The sequence below is a fragment of the Eumetopias jubatus genome, unplaced genomic scaffold (genome assembly GCF_037043125.1).
Source record: "Eumetopias jubatus isolate StellerSeaLion01/CBP00866 unplaced genomic scaffold, mEumJub1_p1.0 scaffold_2, whole genome shotgun sequence".
Classification (NCBI taxonomy): domain Eukaryota; kingdom Metazoa; phylum Chordata; class Mammalia; order Carnivora; family Otariidae; genus Eumetopias; species Eumetopias jubatus.
In genome coordinates, this window is record NW_028274808.1 from 202,580,340 (window position 1) to 202,600,560 (window position 20,221).

General features: G+C 53.1%; 1 protein-coding gene across 4 annotated transcripts in view; it reads left to right on the top strand.

Moving 5' to 3' along the window:
* LOC148164940 (voltage-dependent N-type calcium channel subunit alpha-1B-like) overlaps window positions 1-15,575 on the top strand; it is a 41,219-nt gene extending 25,644 nt beyond the window's left edge. For 3 of the 4 annotated variants that reach the window (XM_088021289.1, XM_088021287.1, XM_088021288.1), the window contains 4 exons: window positions 10,259-10,361; window positions 11,531-11,723; window positions 12,688-12,815; window positions 13,668-15,575. In XM_088021289.1, coding sequence (XP_087877415.1) covers window positions 10,288-10,361; window positions 11,531-11,723; window positions 12,688-12,815; window positions 13,668-13,872 — 600 coding nt within the window. In that variant the 5' untranslated portion in view covers window positions 10,259-10,287 and the 3' untranslated portion in view covers window positions 13,873-15,575. The remainder of the gene's footprint in view (window positions 1-10,258; window positions 10,362-11,530; window positions 11,724-12,687; window positions 12,816-13,667) is intronic. The other variant, XM_088021290.1, reaches the window with a different exon arrangement.
* The last annotated feature ends 4,646 nt before the right edge of the window (window positions 15,576-20,221 follow it).

The following is a 20,221-nucleotide window of genomic DNA, read 5'->3' on the forward strand; positions in this document are numbered from 1 at the left end:
TTTGTTTGAGCTTCTTTCTTTGAGTGTGTGTGAAGTTTCAAAATTTTGATTATGGAAATGACGGGTCATCGGAACATCTGTTACTCTTTTATTTCCTGCTCTTCTTTCCATCACCAAAGTGAATCATACCTGCTAGTGGAAGGGGCTATCTGTGTGTTTTTATATCTCGATTTAATTAAACAGTGGGAAAATAATCTTCCGAAATATTATGAGAATGCTTGGTGGGTGTTCATGTTTTCCTCTTCCATGAACCACATTCCGATACTAGAAATCATGTTTTAAAGTAAAACACAGCCTCAGAGCTGTAACAAGGTGCCCTGCCCTTTGTGAGAGGGGCACATGGAGAAGGAGTGTAGGTTTTTCAGGAGCTCGTGGAGTGGTGCATCGTGCTCCCAACGGAAATCGAGCCCCCTGTTAGCCTTCCCTGAGGGGGCTGCTTACCTGGTGGCCCATCCTGGGCTCTGGAAGCTTGACCCGGTGAGTCACTTGTGACTTGAGCTGGGGAATTTGTGAAGAAAATGGAAGGAATCCTGGAGGGTGCCTGCATCCTTTGTACTCGGACAACTCCACGTAGCAAAGGAACTCATCATACTGTGAGGCATGTCGGGATCCCTGAGGGAAAGGGCTTCACTTCGTGGGCTGAGGTAGTGTCTTCATCCTTATCTGGACCAAGCCATGTTGTATGGCTATGGAGATCCAGACCCTTATGTGACCATGTCATTATTATTATTATTATTATTATTATTTTGAGAAAACAATATAGACATTGACTTTGAGATACAAATATCGTAAAGAAAAACACAAGATCAAATATATATATATAATGATTGAACTCGTGGCCTCTCTCATTAGTATGGGTAATGTAGGGCTGCCCGTATGAGAAAGACCAAGGAATTATATTTCGATTAGAAGTGTGCTGTGCACACATAGTGTTTTATTCTGTCATTTGCCTTATTTTTTCTGGAGGGAAAATAGAGTGGTGACTGGAGCTTGGTTTCTGATTTTAAGGAATGGGAGACAAGTGAATTGCAAGACCAGTGTTGATGCCGACATGGTGCTCAATGCCCAGTGAGCGAAGGTTTGAAGCTTGGACTTGGAAGCCTTGGTGTTCAGCGAGGATGTTGTCCGAGTTTCCAGCACATCGAGTCACTTGGCTGGTGTGCCTAATCGAGCTAGTTCCTGCCTTTCTAAGGGCAGTTTGAAAGTGGCTTGAAACCCTAGGGTACTTGTGGAGTGGTCTGGATGGGACACCTGTGTGGGCCAGTGTAGACGCCACCCAGGGAATTCCAGAGCTAATGGTGAGCACATTTGTGAGGCTGGAGTTTGCTTCTCTGTGAGAAGCATTGAGTTGCAGTGGAAAGACGTCGCTGGGTCTTATGACTCACTGTGTGAGCAGGTCTGAGCCTGGCAGGGTAGTCGGATCAGATAGCTGGGAGGTTGTGATGCCGTGGTGGTGGAGCATTGCTCATGATGGGCAGGCCAGCTTGCTACAGGGACAGGGACTGGGCTGTACTCCCTGGCCAGCCCTCCTGCTGCAGATGTGATGAGAGAGTTGCTTCCTGTTTAGTGCTTGAGCCCTCGGCTCAGCAGGGTGGTTGGTGGGAAGCAGCCCACAGGCAGCATTATCGATTCTTGCCCATTGTGCCCCTGCTTCCTCAGAGGAGGCACAGCAGATGTCCTCTGCCTGGTGTGTGTGAATTCAGTCAGCAGAAGCAGTTCTTCCAGAGCCCCACCCCTGAGAAATCCTCTCCACATTCCTGTGCTGTGTGCAAGAGGTCGCTTTTCATCTGGAACTGAAATCTCAGCTCCTGCCGTTAGGTTCCGAGGCCACACAGGACACCAGTACCCGTGCAGTTCTACTTCTGCATGGGGCCTGATGTGCGAGACTGAGGCCGAGCCTGGACGGCCTGTTGATGCCGCTGCAGGCTCCTTCCTGGAAAATGTGCAGCACAGCCTGGTTTGTGATGATATTGCAGGAAAGAGGGACAGGTGCACCACTCTGCCTGACCGCCGGAGTATTCCGGACGTCAATCCCAGGTGGTTGGTGCAGGGAGGAGAGATGTCTGTTTCCCAGGACCTTGGCCAGAGGGAGAGTTGGATCCTGGGATGGGTCTCTGTTCAGCTTTCTCAGATGAGCACCTCAGGCAAGGAGAGGAAGTGTGAATGCTCACCTGTAATTGAGGAAGGTGTCTGGCTTCAGGTCTCATGGGCAGGTGGATTCCTCGTGTGGCTCATTTTCCTGATAGTGTTCAGGGTGCAGTCGATGGACCCCTGGTCCTTGGCATCCTGGCTGTGCCAGAGCCCTGGGGCACCTTTTCCCCCGGGGCTTTGGACCAGGAAATCGGAGGGAGTCAGTGGTGAAAGCGTCAGTGTAGGCCTTCGTTTCTGCCCTGCCGAGATGGACTGGTGACTGTGATAACTGCTACGGAAATACGGAGCAGGAGACGGGGCTGGGGTGCTGCAGGGGAGGTAAGGGTGGTGCTTGCTATTCACATAGAGCCAGGTGGGACTTCACTGGGAAGGTGATCCTTGAGTCAAGATCTAAAGAAGGTGAGTGATATCACATCAAGAGCATTCTAAACGGAAGGAAAGCATGTGTATAAGTCCCGGGGCAGGAGCGTACCAGGTATGTCCAGAAGTAGCAAGAAGGCCCTGTGGCCACGGGAGACAGCTTAGGACATCACCTCAGGGAGGTGACAGAGGGAGACAGAAAGCCATTGCAGTGCTGTGACCCCATGGGACCCTGTTTCACTGGGCCATCCTGGCTACAGTGTTGAGAATAGATGACAGAGGATTGAGGATGGGCAGGGGAGGTCCATGATGAAGCTTTTCCAGGAACTCAGGCAAGAGATGGCCTCTAGTGTGGACCAGATAGGTGGCCTTGGAAGGAGTGGTCAGTCCTATTCTGGGTACGTTTAAGAAGGAGCTCACCGGATTTGCTGATGGGTTAGATACTGGGAATGGGAGAAAGAGGAATTGGGGTAACTCCCAGCTGTGGCTGGTTGTCCTGAGTGAGGAGAAGGAGGAGGTTTCTGGGGGTAGGAGGTCGTCTGTGTTCCACATGCTCAGGAAGGTGCCTTTCACGGTGGATCTGCTGATGTGCGTGTCCAGGAGAACAGTTAACATCTACTCCCTCAGCGACTTTCAAGTACAATATCCCCCACTTTTTAAAAGTTCACGGTACACATGGCTTTTTTTTTTTTTTTTAAAGATCTGTTTCATTACCCAGCTTCAATAACAGGAGGAATCCTGAAGAGGATTTTGCTCTTATGAAAAAAGTCGAAAAGTGAGCATTGCGTTCATCATCTGTTTTGCGGGGAGCCACTGCAGGGGCAGCGTGCACCTCAACCAGGTCTTTCCTGGGAACCGCTCTCCACGTCCAGCCCCCAGCACTTTGAATTGTGTCTGTGAGCATCTGCTGTGCTTCATCTCCATTTATTTTGGGCATCTGTTAGGAAGTCGTGTCCCGAGGCCTAGGAAAAGCCAAAGAGAAGTCGTTTTTGGAGTCTGAGCATGCGATTTTTTTTCTGTAGAAATGAATGGTAATTCTCCTTTGGTCTACACCATTCTTGCTGTGAGAGGTTTCCTTCCTAGGAAGGAAGGAAACTACTTTCAAATAGCGGGGGAACCTGTACGCCATCCTGCAGGGTTAGCTTTAGTCTCCATGCTGCACAGAACGTTCCATGACTTATGCATTTTATCACTCAAACATTTTGCCTTTTTTTTTAAGATTTTATTTATTTATTAGAGAGAGAGAATGAGAGATAGTACGGGAGGGAAGAGGGTCAGAGGGAGAAGCAGACTCTCTGCTGAGCCGGGAGCCTGATGTGGGTCTCGATCCCGGGACTCCTGAGCCAAAGGCAGTCGCTTAACCAACTGAGCCACCCAGGCGCCCAAACATTGTGCCTTTGACCACCTTCCCCCATTCCTCCCCCATCCCTGGATCTGGCAACCAGCAATCTGTTCTCAGTATCTGTGCATTCAGTATTTTTTTTTCCATGTGGAACGTCCATGAACATCTGGTATTTGTCTTTCTGTGTCTGAGTTACTTAGCATAATGCTCCCAAGGTCTCTGTTTCCATGTCTGGCTACTGTGAAGAATGCTGCAGTGAACATGGGAGTGCATCTATCTTTTTGAGGTAGTGTTTTTGTGTTCTCCAAATAAATCCACCCAGAGCAATCACTGGGTCATGTGGTAGTTGGATTCATTTTTCCAGGAACCTCCATACTCTTTGTCACAGGTGCTGCACCAATGTACATTCCCACCAACAGTGCACAGGGTCCCCTTGTCTACACACCCTTGACCACACCTGGTGTCTGTCTCTGGGACAAATGCCATCCCGACAGGTGTGAGGAGATAGCGGATTATGGGTTTGACTTAGGTTTCCCTGACGACGATTAGTGATGTTGAACAACTTTTTCTGTGTCTTTTGACCACCTGGGTGCCATCTTTGGAAAGTATTCACATATTCTCCCCATTTTTTATACAGGTTTTTTTGTCTGTTTTGATTTGTATGAGTGTTTTGTATATTTTGGATATTAGCCTCTTCTCATACATATGATTTGCAGATTTTTTTTTCTCATTGGGTAGGTTGCCTTTTAAGTTTTGATGGTTTCTTTTGCCATGTAGAAATTTCAGTTTGATGTCGTTCCCCTTGTTTATTTTTGCATTTGTTGCCTTTGCCTTTGGTGTCCGATCTAAAAGACTCTTTGCCAAAACCAATGTCGAGAAACTCACTACCTGTGTTTTGTTCTCGGAGGTTTATGGATTCCGGTCTTGTATTCAAGTCATTCATCCATTTAAAATTTTTGTGTGTGCTGTCAGAAAGCGATCCAGCTCCATTCTTCTGCATGTAGTGTGCGGTTTTCCGGGACCGTTCACTGAAGAGGCAGTCCTTTCCCCGTTGTATATTTTCTGCTCCTGTGTCGTAAGTTAAGGCCATACATGTGTGGGTTAGTTTCTCAGGTTTCTTCTTCTTCTTCTTCTCCTCCTCTTCCTCTTCCTTCTCCTCCTCCTTCATTTTTTTGTTTACAGTTTATTTTTTGGGAAAGTATTTTTTCCTGTTGGAATATATGCAGTGTGGACTTTATTGATTACATGTTCATACTATTTGTTAGGACATTTCTCTCGTGTGTTTTTGTAAATGACTTGCCGGATTTATAGCTTTCAACAGGTTTAACATTTGGGCAGAACTACTCAAAATGTTATATTCTTCCATCAGATCAGAGATTGTGTCTGATTGTCTTTTGTGATGCTGTCAGTTGTGATGATTGATATCTCTGTTTCTTTTCCCTGATAGGTTTATTAAAGTGATTTTAATATTTCTTAAAAACGTGGATTCTAAATCACTCTTATTTAATAATATGTGTTTATATAAAACAAGTTTAAAAAAATGCATTTTTTGGAATCAGCTGTTGAAACAGGAGATAAATATTAATTCTCGCTCAGAGTTAATAATAATTATATCAGAGCTAAGTCTAAATATACCTTTAATGTACTGACTCTAATGAGTACACTTTGCCCAAAGTGCTGTGATTATCATTTCCTGAGCTTTCTGTTCGGTTCCATTGACCTGTGTGTCTGTTTCTATGTCAGCACCATACAGTTTTGATGAGCACAGCTTTGTAATCTAGCTTGAAATCCGGGCGTGTGGTGACTCCTGCTCTCTTCTTTCTCCAGGTTGCTCTGGGTATTTGGTGTCTTCTGTGATTCCATATGAATTTTAGGACTGTCTTCTATTTCTTTGAATAATGGCACTGGAATTCAGATCGGGATTTCATCACATCTGTAGATTGCTTTGGTTGCTGTGGACATGTGAACATGATTAACTCTTCCGGTTAATGAGCAGGACGAATGCTTCCGTTTATTTGTGTCGTCCTCTGTTTCTTTGACCCATACACGCCCCCTCAACATGCATGTGTTTTTCCTTCCTTTTGCAACATGTGTTCAGTGTACCAGGTCTTTCTCATTCTTGGTTACTTTTCTCCTAGGTTTTTTTTTTCTTGATGCAATTGTAAATGGCATTGCTTTCTTATTTTCTCTCTGTGAAGGTTTGTCATCAGTACACAGAAATGCAACAAGTTGGGACACCTGTGTGGCTCGGTCGGTTAAGCATCTGTCTTTGGCTCAGGTCACCATCCCGGGGTGCTGTCATCGAGACCCTCAGTGGACTTCCTGCTCAGTGGGGAGTCTGCATCTCCCTCTCCCTCTGCTGCTCACCCTGCTTGTCCTGTCTCTCTCTGTCAAATAAAGTCTTTAAAAAAAGAAATGCAACAGGTCTCTGTATATTGCCTTTGTATCCTGCAGCTTTACTGATTTTGTTGATTCTAACAGTTTTGTTGGAATCTCTATGGAATTCTATATATAGTATGTCCTTTGCAAACAGTGACAGTTTTCCTATTTGGATTTCGTCTTTTCTTTCTTTCTTTCTTTTCTTTTTGTCTGAATGCTTTGGCTAGGTCTTTCAATACTGTGTTGAATGAAAGTGATGAGAGTGGGCATCTTTGTCTTGTTTTTTTGTCTTTTATATAATATGTTTTATATTTATTCATGAGAGTCAGAGAGAGAGAGGCAGAGGCAGAGAGAGAAGCAGGCTCCCCGTCTAGCAGGAAGCCCGATGCAGGACTCGATCCCAGGACCCTGGGATTGTGACCCAAGCCAAAGGCAGACGGTTAACCATCTGAGCCACACGGGCGCCCTCTTTGTCTTGTTTTTGATCTTAGTGGAAATGTTTTCAGCTTTTCACCCTTGGGTATGATGTCAGCTGTGAGTTTTTCATATATGGACTTTGTTATTTTGAGGTGTGTTCCCTCTATACCCAGATGGTTTAGAGTTTTTATCATAAATGCATATTGAACTGTCAAGTGTTCTTGTTGAGGTACAGCGGAATGTGGGGGTTCGCCGGGATAGGCGTGCAGATTTCTCCAGGACAGACACCTTTCCGTAGTTCCAAATGATGCAGGATCCTTCTCGGTGGCAGCCTGAGTTCTCTCCTATTATTGAGGTGTCCCCAGTGCCCGGAGCTTTGTAGCCGGGACTCTGGGGAAAAACCCATCAGAACCCAAGCCAGGGTTAGGGCTCGGGACTACGGGCATGACAGGCCCGATCTGCTAGCACTGTGGCAGGCTTTCCAGGGGATGGATTTGAGGGTGTGGATCAGGATGAATGTCATGCCAGGGATTTTGGCCAGGGGGCCGCTGAAAGTGGGGGTTTGCTAGGATGGGCCTCCGGAGTTCCCAATGGCGAGGTTTCCTTCTGTGTGTCAGTCGGAGTCCTCTGGTATTGCTCAGTTGTCCCCAATCCCTGGAGTTTAGAGGAAGGCCTCTGGGGACAGACCCTTCACAAGCCAAAATAGGGTTAAGGTTAGGGCTTATGTGCGTGGCAGGCCCGATCTACCAACAGTGTGGTGAGCTTCTCAGGGAGCCGAATTGTGGGCATGGGTCAGGGTGAGTGCCATGCCCAGGATTTTAGGCCCGACCCCTGAATGTGGGAGATGGATGGGGTGGAATTGCAGGTTTCTCTTGCCCTGAATGCTTTCTGGAGTCCAAACGGTGAGGTTTCCTTCTGGGTGTAGGCTGAGTCTTCTGGTCCTTCTCAGGTGGTCCCAATTCCTGGGGCTTTGGAAACAGGCCTCTGAGAACCGACTCCTGAGAAGCAAACCTAGGTTATGGTAGGGCCTTAGGGGCTTGGCAGGCTGAATCTACGGGCACTATGGCTAGCTTCCCGGGGGTCTGAGTTGAGGCCGTGTGTCGGTGTGAGTGTGAAGCTCATGGTTTGCGGCAAGGGGGCCAATGAAAGTGCAGGTGTGCTTTAATGTGCGTGCAGTGCACTCCTGCTCTGAACGCTTCCCGCAGTCCAAATGGTGCGGTTTCCTTCTGGGTGACAGCCTGAGTCCCCTGGTATTGCTCAGGTGTCCCATTTCCTGGGACTTTGGAGCCAGGCCTCTGGGGACGGATCCCTCAGAAGCCAACCTAGGGTTAGGATAATGGCGTAGGGTTATTTCAGCCACATCTGCCAACACTGTGTCATGCTTCCCAGGGCTCTCAGTTGGGGGATGGGTCAGAGTGAGTGTCAGGCTCAGGGTATGCCGCCAGGGGACCCCTGAACGTGGGGTTTCGCTGGGATGGGCAAGTAGGGTTCTCCTGCTCTGAATGCTTTCCAGGTTTCCAAATGGCACAGTTTCCTTCTGGGTGGCAGGCTGAGTTCTTTGGTATTTCCCATGTGTCATCAATCCCTGGGGCTTTATTGCCAGGCCTCTGGAGACAGAGCCCACAGAAGCAAACCCTGAGTAAGGGTTAGGGCCTATGGGTGTGGCAGGTCCAATCGGCTTGTGCCGTGGAATGCTTCCCAGGGGCATGAGTTGACCACGTGGGTCACAGTGAGATTAAGGTCAGGGTTTGCAGCCACTGAAAGTAGGGGTACGCTGGGATGGGCATGCAGAGTTTTCCTACTCTGAATCCTTTCTTGAGTTCCAAATAGTGTGTTATCCATCTGGGTGGCAGGTTGAGTCCTCTCGTATTGCACTGCTGTCCCGAATCCCTGAGGCTTTGGAGCCAGGTCTCTGGGGAAAGAAACCTCAGAAGCCTACCTAGGATTAGGGTTAGGCTGTAGGGGCATGGCAGTCGATGTGCCAGCACTGTGGCGAGCTGGGGTCTGAGTTGAAGGCATGAATCAGGGTGAGTGTCAAGCTCAGGGTTGGTGGCCGGGTGTCCTCTGAATGTTGAGGTTCGCTGGAATTGGCATGCAAACATCTCCTGCTGTGAATGCTTTCTGGGGTTCCAATTGGCGTGGTTTCCTCCAGGGTGGCCGGCTGTGTCCTCTTGTATTGCTCAGATGTCCCCATCTATAGTGCTTAGGAGCCAGGTCTCTGGAGACACAACCCTAGGAAACCAACCTGTGTTTATAAGGCCTAGGGTCAGGGCGAACTGTACGTGTCCACACTGGGGAGAGCTTCCCAGAGGTCTGTGTTGATGGCATTGTTCAGGGTGAGTGGCAGGGTCAGGGTGTGCTGCCAGGGGGCCAATAGATGTGGGTTATGACTGGGTTGAGCATGCTGAGGTCTCCTGCTCTGAATCCTTTCCATAGTTCCAAATGGCGCATTTTTCTTCTGGGTGGCAGCCTGACTCCATTGAAATGGCTCAGGTGTTCTGAATCCTTGGGGCTTTGGATACAGGCTCTGGGGACAGAGCACTCAGAAGCCAACCTAGGGTTAGGCTTAGGGGCATGACAGGCCTGATGTGCTGGCGCTGTGATGACCTTCCCGGGGTCTGAGTTGAGGCCGTGGGTTAGGTTGAGTGTCAGGCTCAGGGTCGGCTGCCAGAGGGCGCCAGATTTGTGAATTGGCTGGGATGGGCATTCAGAGTTGTATTCTGAACGCTCTCCGGAGTTGCAAGTAGTGTTTTTGAATTCTTTTTGGGAAGCTGAGTCCTCTGGTGTTGCTCAGTTATTGCCATCCCTGGGGCTTTGGAGCCAGGCTTCTGGGGACAGAAGCTGAGAAGCCAACCTAGGGATAGGCTAACGGTCTAGGGTCGTTTCAGCCCTCATCTGCCCCCGCTGGGGCAAGCTTTGGGGGACGGGGGATCTGAGTGGGGGGCATGGGTCAGGGTGAGAGTGAGGCTCAGGGTTTGCGGGCAGGGGGCCATTGAAAGTGGCATTTCGCCGGGATGGGCACGCAGAGTGCTCCTACTCGGAAAGCTTTGCCCCGAGTTCCCAGCGGTGCGGCTTCCTCCTGTGGGACAGGCTGCATCCTCTGGTATTGCTCAGGTGCCCCCAACCCCTGTGGCTTTAGAGCCAGGCCTCTGGGGCCAGAGCCCTCAGAAGCCAGCGAGGGATAGGGTTAGGGCCTAGGGGCACGGCAGGCCCGACGTACCAGCACTGTGGCCTGCTTCCCCGGGGTTTGTCTGGAGGGCCTGGGTGAGGTTGATTGTGAGGCTCAGGGTTTGCCGCTAGAGGGCGCAAAATTTGTGCATTCCTTGGGATGGGCATTCAGAGTCCTCCTGCTCTGATTGCTTTCAGGAGAGCAAATGGTGCGTTTACTTTCTGGGTGGCAGCCTGAGTCCCCGATACTGCTCGGGTGTCCCGAATCTTTGGGGCTTTGTAGCCAGGTTCTGGGGACTGACCCCTCAGAAGCCAACCTCGACTGAGTGTTAGGACATAGGGACACGGGAGGCCTGATGTGCCAGCGCTGCGTCGAGGTTCCCGGCGGTGGGGGTTAAGGGCGTGGGTCAGCGTGAGTGTCTTGCTCTTCTTTTTGGCCAGGGAACCGCTGAAAGTGTGAGTTCGCTGGGATGGGCATGCCGCGTTCTCCTGCTGTGAATCCTTTCCGGAGTTCCAAACGGCGGGCTTTCTTTCTGGGTGGAAGGTGAGTCCTCTGGTATTGCTCTGGAGCGAGCCCGAGGGAACAAAGCACTCAGCAGCCAACCTAGGGTTGGGGTTAGGGCCTAGGGGTTAGAGTGTAGGGATTAGGGTGTAGGGGTTAGGGCCTACGGGTTAGCGCGTAGCAGTTAGGGCATAGGGGTTAGGGTGTAGGGCCTAGGGTTAAGGTTAGGGTTAGGGCCTAGGGTAGGGCCAGGGTTAGTGTTAGGGCCTAGGGTTAGGGTGTAGGGTTTGGGTTTAGGGGTTAGGGGTAAGGGTATGGGTTAAGGTATGGGTTAGGGTACGGGTTAAGGTATGGGTTAGGGTTCGGGTACGGGTGCTCTGGGTTCTGCTGACACTGTTCACAGTGTCCACAGGAGAAGGGTGGCCCATGTGAGTGCTCACTGGCTCATTGTAGCAGATCATGCTATAGCAGAGGGGCAGCTTGGGCAGGGAGTCCCAAACTCTGCCTCTGTTTGTGTTCTAGTCTTCCAGCAAATACACCATAGTCTCTTGCACCTACCAGGTAAGACATGGCTCTGCTTTCTGGCGGGCAACCTGGAAAGAGGATGAGATTAAGACAAAGTACACAGCATAGTGATCTCCTGAAAATCGTTTTTGAGTGGCTGAAGGCCAGAGGGAGGATGGGTCTATTTGGTGTCTCCCTGTGCTACCCTTCTGGCCTCAGTTAAGGGTAGACAGAGGGATGTATGTATTCAGTGCCACACTGGATGACTGGGGACTTCCTTTGGGGCTGGGAGGACCACCGCTCAGAAGGTAGGCTCAATGCTGTGCCAGGAGCCCAGGGCTTTCTAAAGGCAGGTGAAGCTGGGTATGAACTGGTGAGCTGGGCCTGAGCAGGTGTGAGCCAGGAGTAAGCAGGCAGGGCAGAACTCCTGGGCCTCCACCTGTCCTGGGGTTAGGACCTCCGGTCCCTGGAGACCTCCCGTTGATGGCCCTCCAACAGCCCTGAGAACAAGCCCTATAGGGAGGGTAGTCTACCTCAGGAGACTGCGGTCCTGGGGAGCGGCCTGGGGCCCGCAGTGTTGAGCATCCCCTTCCTCTTGCCATCTCTGGGCTCAGATATGCAAGCCTCACCTGTGATACAGGTCTTGACTTTCCCATGGCCCTTTCCTCAGGGGTCCCCCTGACACTTGGTGTTTGCCCTTGGTGCAGGGTCCTGAAACACTCTGTGGCCGCCACCTATGAGGAGCAGGGCCCAGGCCCTGGGTACCGCATGGAGCTGTCCATCTTCTATGTGGTCTACTTCATGGTCTTCCCCTTCTTCTTCGTCAACATCTTTGTGGCCTTGATCATCATCACCTTCGAGGAGCAGGTGATGTCTGAATGCAGCCTGGAGAAGAACGAGGTGGGTGGCTCCCTCTACTGCCTGAGTGGCTCAGTCGTCAAGCGTCTGCCTTCGGCTCAGGTCACGATCCCAGGTCCTGGGATCGAGTCCCACATCGGGCTCCCTGCTCCGTGGGAAGCCTGCAACTCCCTCTCCCACTCCCCCTGCTTGTGTTCCCTCTCTCGCTGTGTCTCTCTCTGTCAAATAAATAAATAAAATCTTAAAAAAAAAAAATTTGGGGGGCGCCTGGGTGGCTCAGTCGGTTAAGCGGCTGCCTTCGGCTCAGGTCATGATCCTGGGGTCCTGGGATCAAGCCCCGTGTCAGGCTCCCTGCTCGGCGGAGAGCCTGCTTCTCCCTCTCTGCCTGCCTCTCTGCTTACTTGTGCTCTCTATCTCTCTGTCAAATAAAATAAAATCTTTAAAAAAAAATAAAAAAAAATAAAAAATAAAAAAAAAAGAATTTTTGAAACTAGAGAGGTGGTTGCATAATATTGTGAATACACTAAAGCCACCGAGTTGTACTCTTCAAAATGATTAAATGTATGTTATGTGAATTTCAACTCAATTAAACAAAAAAGAAGGTGAGCTTTTGGCCTCTGGAGTCCAAACTACTAACTCCAAAGTCACTGTTTTCCTTGAAGGCTGGCTAGGTGGGGAAGAGGGTGGTGATGGGAGGTGGGGCGGGAGGGGTGCCAACATGAATTAGGGTAGGGCAGCAGAAGCAGGGAGTGGGAGGGACCTGGGTTAGTTTGCGGGACCAGAACCCCGGGGTAGGAGGCTGGCTGCTGCGGGGGCTGGTGGTGGTGGTGGTGGTGCAGGGGAGGCCCAGAGGCTGGGGGGAGCAGGGCTGGACGGGCTCTGGCTGAGTCAGAGTGGCCTCCGCTGCCATGATGGTTTCGCACAGACTTTGGCTGGAGGGTAAGGGCTAGGGTAGAGGGCGGGCTGAGGTCTCTCTACGTCACCCCTTCTCCTTCCTGTCCTGCAGATGTTGAGCCCCTTTGTGGCCGTGATCATGGACAATTTTGAGTACCTTACACGGGACTCTTCCATCCTAGGGCCTCACCCCCTGGACGAGTTCATCCGGGTCTGGGCTGAGTACGACCCGGCCGCGTGGTGAGTGGCCCCCGTGTTCCGTGGTCCTCAGGGTGGTCCGTGCCACGGATCTCGGGACAGGGCTGGGTGGCTTCAGACCTGTGTCATGTGGCACAGGTTTTGTCAAACCCCTTCAGGTTTTGGCGGGGTCCGCAGAGGGTGGTGCCAGGTCCCCTTCTAGGTGGCACGCTCCTTCTCATGCCCACAGTGCTCTTACACAGCTCCCTGGGCGGAGAAATGCTCTGTGAGACCCTTAGTCCAGGCTTAGGAGGTTCCAAGGGGTCTGTGAGGCTCAAGTCTCTTGCCAAACGGGAGTGTACTGTCTCCTCACAGGTCTGTCACATGAGGGGCGTGGAGGGCTCAAGGGAGAGGGTGTGGACACAGCAGGAGGGCCTTCCCTTGGGGCCTCACCATCCTCATGAAACTTGGAGGCCTTCATGGCAGAAATGACATTCTTCCCGCCCATGGGCTCAGGCCTCTCCCTCTCTGCCATCTCTTGGGAACAGGAGCCAACATGCACCTGTGTCCCCAGCCCAGGCTGCAAATAGCAGGCGCTTGGTGAACTTTCACTGAAATTAAAGGAGCTACCAGGAAGGGTCTAGTATGTTGAAGACCCTTTGGTCATGGTGGGAAAGGGTTACTGTGTTGCATTAAGTGAGGGGTAGTTTGTTTCCAGACAGAGCAAGTATGTCATGAGGGGACTGGCTTGCATTAGAAGGGTGTTCCGTGATCCATGGGAGAGTCCTGCACACCCAGGACACATACTCTTATCCTCGGGGCTAGCAAAGCAGCATGGACTCACCATCTGCCCATTTGTCTGTTCCTTCATCACTCGCTTCTTCATTTGCTTATTCATTCATTCATTCTCTCAAGCGGATACTTGAGTAGTTATTCAGGGCATGCTCTCTGCAAGGCCAACACAGGACATGGAAGGGCCAAGACACCTGGCTGCTGGGGAAGGCACAGGCCGGCTCATCGCCTCGCTCATGGTGAGCGCTCAGCAGACATGAATGTGAATGAACCAAGTGCATCAGTAAACGGATGGGCATCCGTCCCTTCCCACGCTCGAAGGGAATGAGAAGACTGTGAAGATGGGGTGTAGCCACTTCCCACCTCCTCTCTCCGAGGCTCCCAGCCTGCCCGTGTCCCCCTCGCACAGCTCTGTGTTTGGTCACCCCTTGCGTGGTAGAGGCCTGGAGGAGATGGTCAGTGTCGTCGTGGTGAGGACCCTACTGCCCACAGTTTTTCCCTAAATTGGAGCTCAGCAAGGGGATTGCTCCAGAGCTCTCTGACCCTCAAGCCCCTGGGAGCTTGGCTGGGCTCCCCCACCCTCCTCTCATCCAGCCTTCCCGGAGCCCCTACCCCATCATGTGAGGATCCAGAAGATGCTGTATGAGACCCTTCCCAGGCTGGGCAAGTCCTGAAACCACTGGTAGCACCAGCAACCCTAGGGCATTTCCATTCCTGTAGTGTCTCCGGGTGTTTTCCATTGTAGTGAAAACTGAATAATTTTCACGCAGTGCAGAACAAGCATGGATTTATTTATGTTTCATGGTGTAGGTGACCGTTTTTGTGGCCTCGGAGAGTCCTGTCATTTTGCTGATGCGTCAGCACATCGGCCCTGCAGTGCCCAGTGTCGTTCTGGCTCAGGGGTAGGTGTGGGTTCTCTGGTCAGGAGGGCCCAGTCAGGTCAGAGAGCAGGAGAGACTCCAAGTGAGGCAGGCTTGAGGCTCATTCTAGGAGGGTCATCTGCACTGTGGTCTCAAGAGATGCTGCTGTTTCTGGGCACATTGTTTCCAGTATATGTGCTGCCAAAGGGAGGACCGGGCACGTTGTTTCTAAAGGGTGTGTTGCAGGGAAGCAGAGATGCTGTATGGGCAGTATGTTCATAGGTGCACGACAAAGGCAAGTCAGTGCAGGCCTGTGAGAGGGGAGGACTTCCCCCCAATCTTTATGAACTGTAGACCCAGGGCTTCCCCTAGTCCAGCCACAGGTGGAGCAGAATTTGGACATACAGGGAATGGACTTGGGCCAGACTGTGGTTTTGTGATGGTGCACAGGGGGCTCAGACTGTTTCCCAAATCCAGAGTTCTGAAAATGGGGCCTCTGGAAGGCAGGGGCCATTGGGAGTGGGGTAAAGAAAGTGCTGTGGAAGAGTAGACAGCAAATATAAGCGTCACCCCAGAGGTGGCATCTGTGAAATAGCACCCAAGACCATGGTCCAAAAGTAGCATAAATGTGACCCGCAACTAACACTCAGACTTGCTGCTCCCAAGTGGCCTGGGCTGAAAACATAGCCTGCCTCCAGATGGCAGGGGATAGGGGAAGGCCCAGCAGAGGCAGCTGAGGAGACTGAGTCCTGGGCACAGGACCGAGGGTGCTTTGAGCCCTTCCTAGCCTCCGTGGCAGATGTAGGGATGTGGTCCGCTTTATATCCCAGGTGGCCACTCTGCTGTCTCCTCGTTCTTGGAGAGACTTAAAGAACAACAAAACTTTGTGAAATTTCCCAAGCTTTCATATGTGTGTATGGCTCTGTGGGTGCGTGTTGCATATGTGCACGGGTGTGTTTGTGTGCACATGTGGCATGCGTACATGCATGTGTGCAGCAGACATACATGTGTGCATGTGCGCACACGCACATGGTTTGTGTGTACACGTACGAGTGTGCACACGTGATTGTGCAAATGTGTGAGTGCGGTGCATGTGTGCACGCGTGTGTGCATGGGTGTACATGCACATGGTTTGTGTGTACGCGTATGAGCGTGCACGCGTGTGTGCAAATGTGAGTGCGGTGCATATGTGCACGTGTGTGTGCTTGTGTGCACGTGTGTGAATATGCAGCAGACATACATGTGTACATGTGCGCACACGCACATGGTTTGTATATATGCGTACGCGCGTGCACACGTGATTGTGTGCAGGTGTGTGCAGTGCATGTGTGCACGTGTGTGAATGCGCGTGTGCACGGGTATACACGGGCGTGCATGCTTGTGTGTGCACATGTGTGTGAGCGCAGGTGTGCATGGGTATGTATGTGCAAATGTGCGTGCACACATGCCTGCTGTGGGGAGATGAAGAAGGCGTGGGGTTGTTGCTTTATGGTGCCGCCTTCTCCCATCTTCCCCGTTGCTTCACTTGGTGAAGGGTAGAGAGTCGAGAGGAGAATCACAATCACACCTGTAAGCGATCTGTCTACTCATCTTTGTGTTCATCCATCTGCCCAGTCAACATTCCTGAGCATCCGCCGTGTGCTGGGGACCAGGGGTGTGTAGGTGAAGCAAGCACGTGCTCTCGGGATGCTGAGTCCAACGGGACTGTGGGAGAACAGAGGAGCCATAGTGTGAGCCCGGGGTGTTCGAGGAGGGAGAAACCCCATCTGGCCGGTGAGTCAGAGGAGGTGGCATTTGAGCCAAACCGAAGAGGGCAGGATGGATTGAGCTCTAGAGAAGAGGTTGGGGCCGGGGCTGAAGGGAAGGGGCTGTGATTGTGTCTGATGCAGAAGAGAACGCATTGCAAAGGGGCTGGAAGGGCGGCTGGGACAGGTTGAGAAGGTCTTGAAATTTGGGATAAACAAGGAACTTTGACTTTGCTTTACAGACAGCGAGGACAGTTTTTTGCATTGCAGTGACAGTATGGTGCCCCCACTTTCCATCTGGTGCCGTGTGAGGGATTCGATGGTGGAAGAGAGAAGATGAGCCAGAGAACAGGCTGTGAATTGGGTTGGGTGATTATTGGGGCTGGGGGCTTCACCATGCTTCCAGACCCTTCGTCATGATCCTTTAGGTCCAGTGAGGTAGCAAGCACCTTGGGTGAGGCCAAAGTGGGGCTTCCTCTTTCTTCCCTCTTTTGCAGAAATGACTTGGAGCTGACTGGACAGGAAAGAGAAACGTCGGTGTTGGCCAGGGTGCCCACCCTGGGACTAGGGGGTCCTTAGCCGGGCCAGCAGACTCCAGGAGATGCAGGAGGTAGAGACGGTCAGGAGAGCCAGGCGTGGGGTCTCCAGAACTCAGGGAGCGAGAGCAGGGGCTGCCAGAGAGGGTGGGCGAACAAGACCCGGGGGGAGGCGGACCAGTGGTTGCAGTGCGTGCACAGTGGGGGCTTGCGACAGGGGCCAGCACTGGTTCTGTATGGTGTGCCTCCTGCCCGCGTCAGGCTCTGGAAATGGTCTTGGGATTGCCCTGCCTCCCGGGGCTTTCTGAGCCCCAGGATTCCCTGCAGGGAGCTGCCTGTCCAGCCGCCCGGCTCCTCTTCCTGTCGCAGGCTGGGTGGGCGGGCGGGACGGGCTCATCGTGCCCTGGTTGCCATAACCTGTGACATTTCCTTTCCACTTGCCGGGTTCATTGTAAGGATACGTACAGTTTGTTGCGTTGTATTGCGCCACCCGTCGGCTTAGGGAAGAACTGCCCTCGTAGGTTGGCCTACAAGGTTTGCAACTCAGAGCCTCCATGGGACATACCCTTCCCTGCCCAAAATGCAAACACAGCGCACACTCCCTGCCTGGTTTGGGAATGAGGACACCTCACCTCTCTTTCCTCCTGCCCTGCCCCGCCCCGCACTCCAACCTCCTGGACGCTCTGGTGCCCCATCTGATCTCCCGACCCCTCCCGCTGGCTGGGGAGAGGCAGCCTTCTGAGGCGGTGCACACGAAGCTTGCTGGCTGGGCCTGGAGGGCAGGGGTCGGCTGCTGGGTGGGAGCTGGGGGCCAGGCCCTGCCTGTGCCCGAGGAAGCAGCTGTCTTTCCCGGCTTTGCCTCCAGGCTCTGCAGGGTGGGCTAATGGTCAGACAGGCTGGAGGCCAAGGGCCCCAGAGGAGGAGCGCATGGGCACAAGCAGGCCAGGAGGAGCGGCCCCTCCCAGTCTGAAGAGCCTGACAACCGAGGGGCTTCTGGTCCCCGAGGGAGGCGAGGACAGAGGCAGTGGAGGCCCAAAGACGGGCCCTCCTGCTTCACCTCTGGATCGATCCACTCAGCCAAGGCTGGGAACCCTGAGAGGAGGGCCAGGCCCTGGGGCAGCTGTGCCTGCCAGGAAAAAGCTGTCGCCTTTCTCTCCTGGGTGGCCTGAACCCGACCTCGTCTCTGGGACCCCAAGCAGGTCCCATAGGCAGGTGTCCCCAGGGGTGGAGGTGAGGCTGCAGGCCTGGTGGCCTGTCTACCTCGGAAGACACAGTCATCGGCCCCCAGACACCTCCCTGGATCCGCAGCCTTGTCCCGTATGTTGGGGCCAGCCCTGCCCCTGGTGTGGACAGGAGGGTGCAAGAGTGGCTCCAAGCCACACCCCACCCCAGCTGCCCACCACGCCCCTGCCCCCTCCACCCCCCCCCCCATCTCCCATTTCCTGCCTAGCCCTGACTCCCAGCAGCAGCCCCGCCCTGGGCGGCCTAGGGTGTCTCTGGGCTTGGAGCAGGACTCACCGGTCAAGTTTGTCTCTAGAGCCTCGGGGCTCCCCCAGCTCTAGTTTTCTGGCTTGTTGTAGAGTTTTCTCCACTTCTTTAGCCTCTAGGCTAACTTGGAAGCAAATTGAGCGTGACGGAAAGCTATGTTTCTGCCGTGGTTCTCAGGCCGGCCTCATCAGTCACGTAATTCTGTCTGCCGGCTCTCCCGGCATGGTGAAGCAGCTCTTCTGATTTGGCATTATCTGTGGTTTCTAAAAGTGTAAAATCAGAAGTTGACAACCCAAAGCCGCCCCGATGCAGCCCTTCCTCATCCCTCCATGTTCATTAGCTCAGATGTCACCCCTGCCCGCTGCCCTGCGTGGGGCTGGAGTGTGGAGGTGAGGCTGGGAGGGGCAAGGAGGGGATCGTGTCAAGCAGAGAAGTCCCTCATTTTACGTATTTTGACTTTTGGCGTGTAATCGGATGCTGGTTAACTGGATCTGTTTTCTTGTCTGCTTCCTCCCCCCGGCCCCCTCCCGCCGCACCCCTTCCTGTGGACCCCACCCTGCCTCTGCCTCCCTGGGCCGGGTGTCCAGTGGGCGCATCAGGTACAATGACATGTTTGAGATGCTGAAACACATGTCCCCACCCCTGGGGCTGGGGGAGAAATGCCATGCTCGAGTTGCATACAAGGTAGACCCCGACCCTGCACCCCGAGGCTGGCTGTGCTGGGGCTGGTCTCCCGTCTCCTCTCGGGGCTTGTCCATCTGTGTGTCTGCCGCTCTGCTGTCTCACTGTTTCTTCCTTTTCTCTGCTCCAACCATGTCCTCTACCTTCCCAGACAGAGGGACACAGATACCATGATGGTGTCTGCACCTGCCCCTTGTGCCCGCAGGTGTGCCCCCTTGAGAGCCCCTGAGAGGCTCAGGAAGACGGAGCCGGAGCCCTCCACCTGCCTTTTTTCCTTTCCTTCTCTTTCCCAGAAATGAGGGGACAGACCACCTTTCAGACAGAAACTGTTTTTGTTCCGGGCTCAGGACCGCACTCAGCTTCTCTGTCCCATAAGCACCTGATGAGGGTGGAGGTATCCAGCCCTTTGGGTCTGAGCCTGGGGTAATAGGGGCCTGCAGGGCCTCTGGCACTTCTGAGGAACCCCCACTCAGCTCCGCACATGCAGAACTTCCCCAGGTCTGGGCTGCTGTCAGCCTGGGGAGGCAGCATCCCTAGGGCTTTGTAAGTTCCACAGCGGGAAGGAGGCGCTGTGGCATTAAGAAGGAAAGGATGCCAGGGAGAGGCGTTCTGCTGTCATTCCTGGGGCTTCAGAGACTGCTGCAGGGTAAGGACAGGTAGTCCCATGCCCCCTCCTTCCATCGCTGAGGAGCCCAGGAGGCTGAGCGGCAAGGAGGGGGTAAACTGAAGGACATCTCCAGGCCTCCCTCCTTGGGGGGTGGGCAGGTCACATGGCCCAGCCCCAAGCCTGCTCCCACCTGCCCCATGTGCCCTTTGGTGTGTAGGCACCTCCCATCCCTCCAGCACCACCCCCCACCCGTCGCGCCACACCGAGAGCCCTGCTGCAGCTCCCACTGCTCCCAGAAAACAGAGCCAGCCTGAGTCGTGCAGCTCCACCAGCATGTGTCTGCAGCCTCTGTGCCACCGCCCTCTCTCTGAGCGAGCTTCCCAGCAGAGCTTTCCTCTCTCTGGTTCTGTCTGTGCTGTCTGTCTCTGTGCTCTCAATCTGGGCCTCCCTCTGTCACCTGGCTCAGCACAGCCTTTGGAAGCTAAGTGGCTCCTTCAGGCCAGCGGCAGATGCCTCTGCTGTCCTCCTCAGCCCTCCCCTGCCTGGCATGCATGTTGCGCCTGCCTGAGGCCTGCATGCAAGACTGTAGCTTTGTTCCCAAGGAGGAGAGTTCTGTCCACACTGATACCTGGGGCCAGGCTGGGCATGCAGGGCTCTGATGGGCTAGCCTTTAGGGCCCCTCCCCAGCTGTGCTGGCCAGTTCCAAGGTTCTGGTCATGAATAGACCAGGGGAGGCCTCAGGGTGGGTAGGAATGGATGG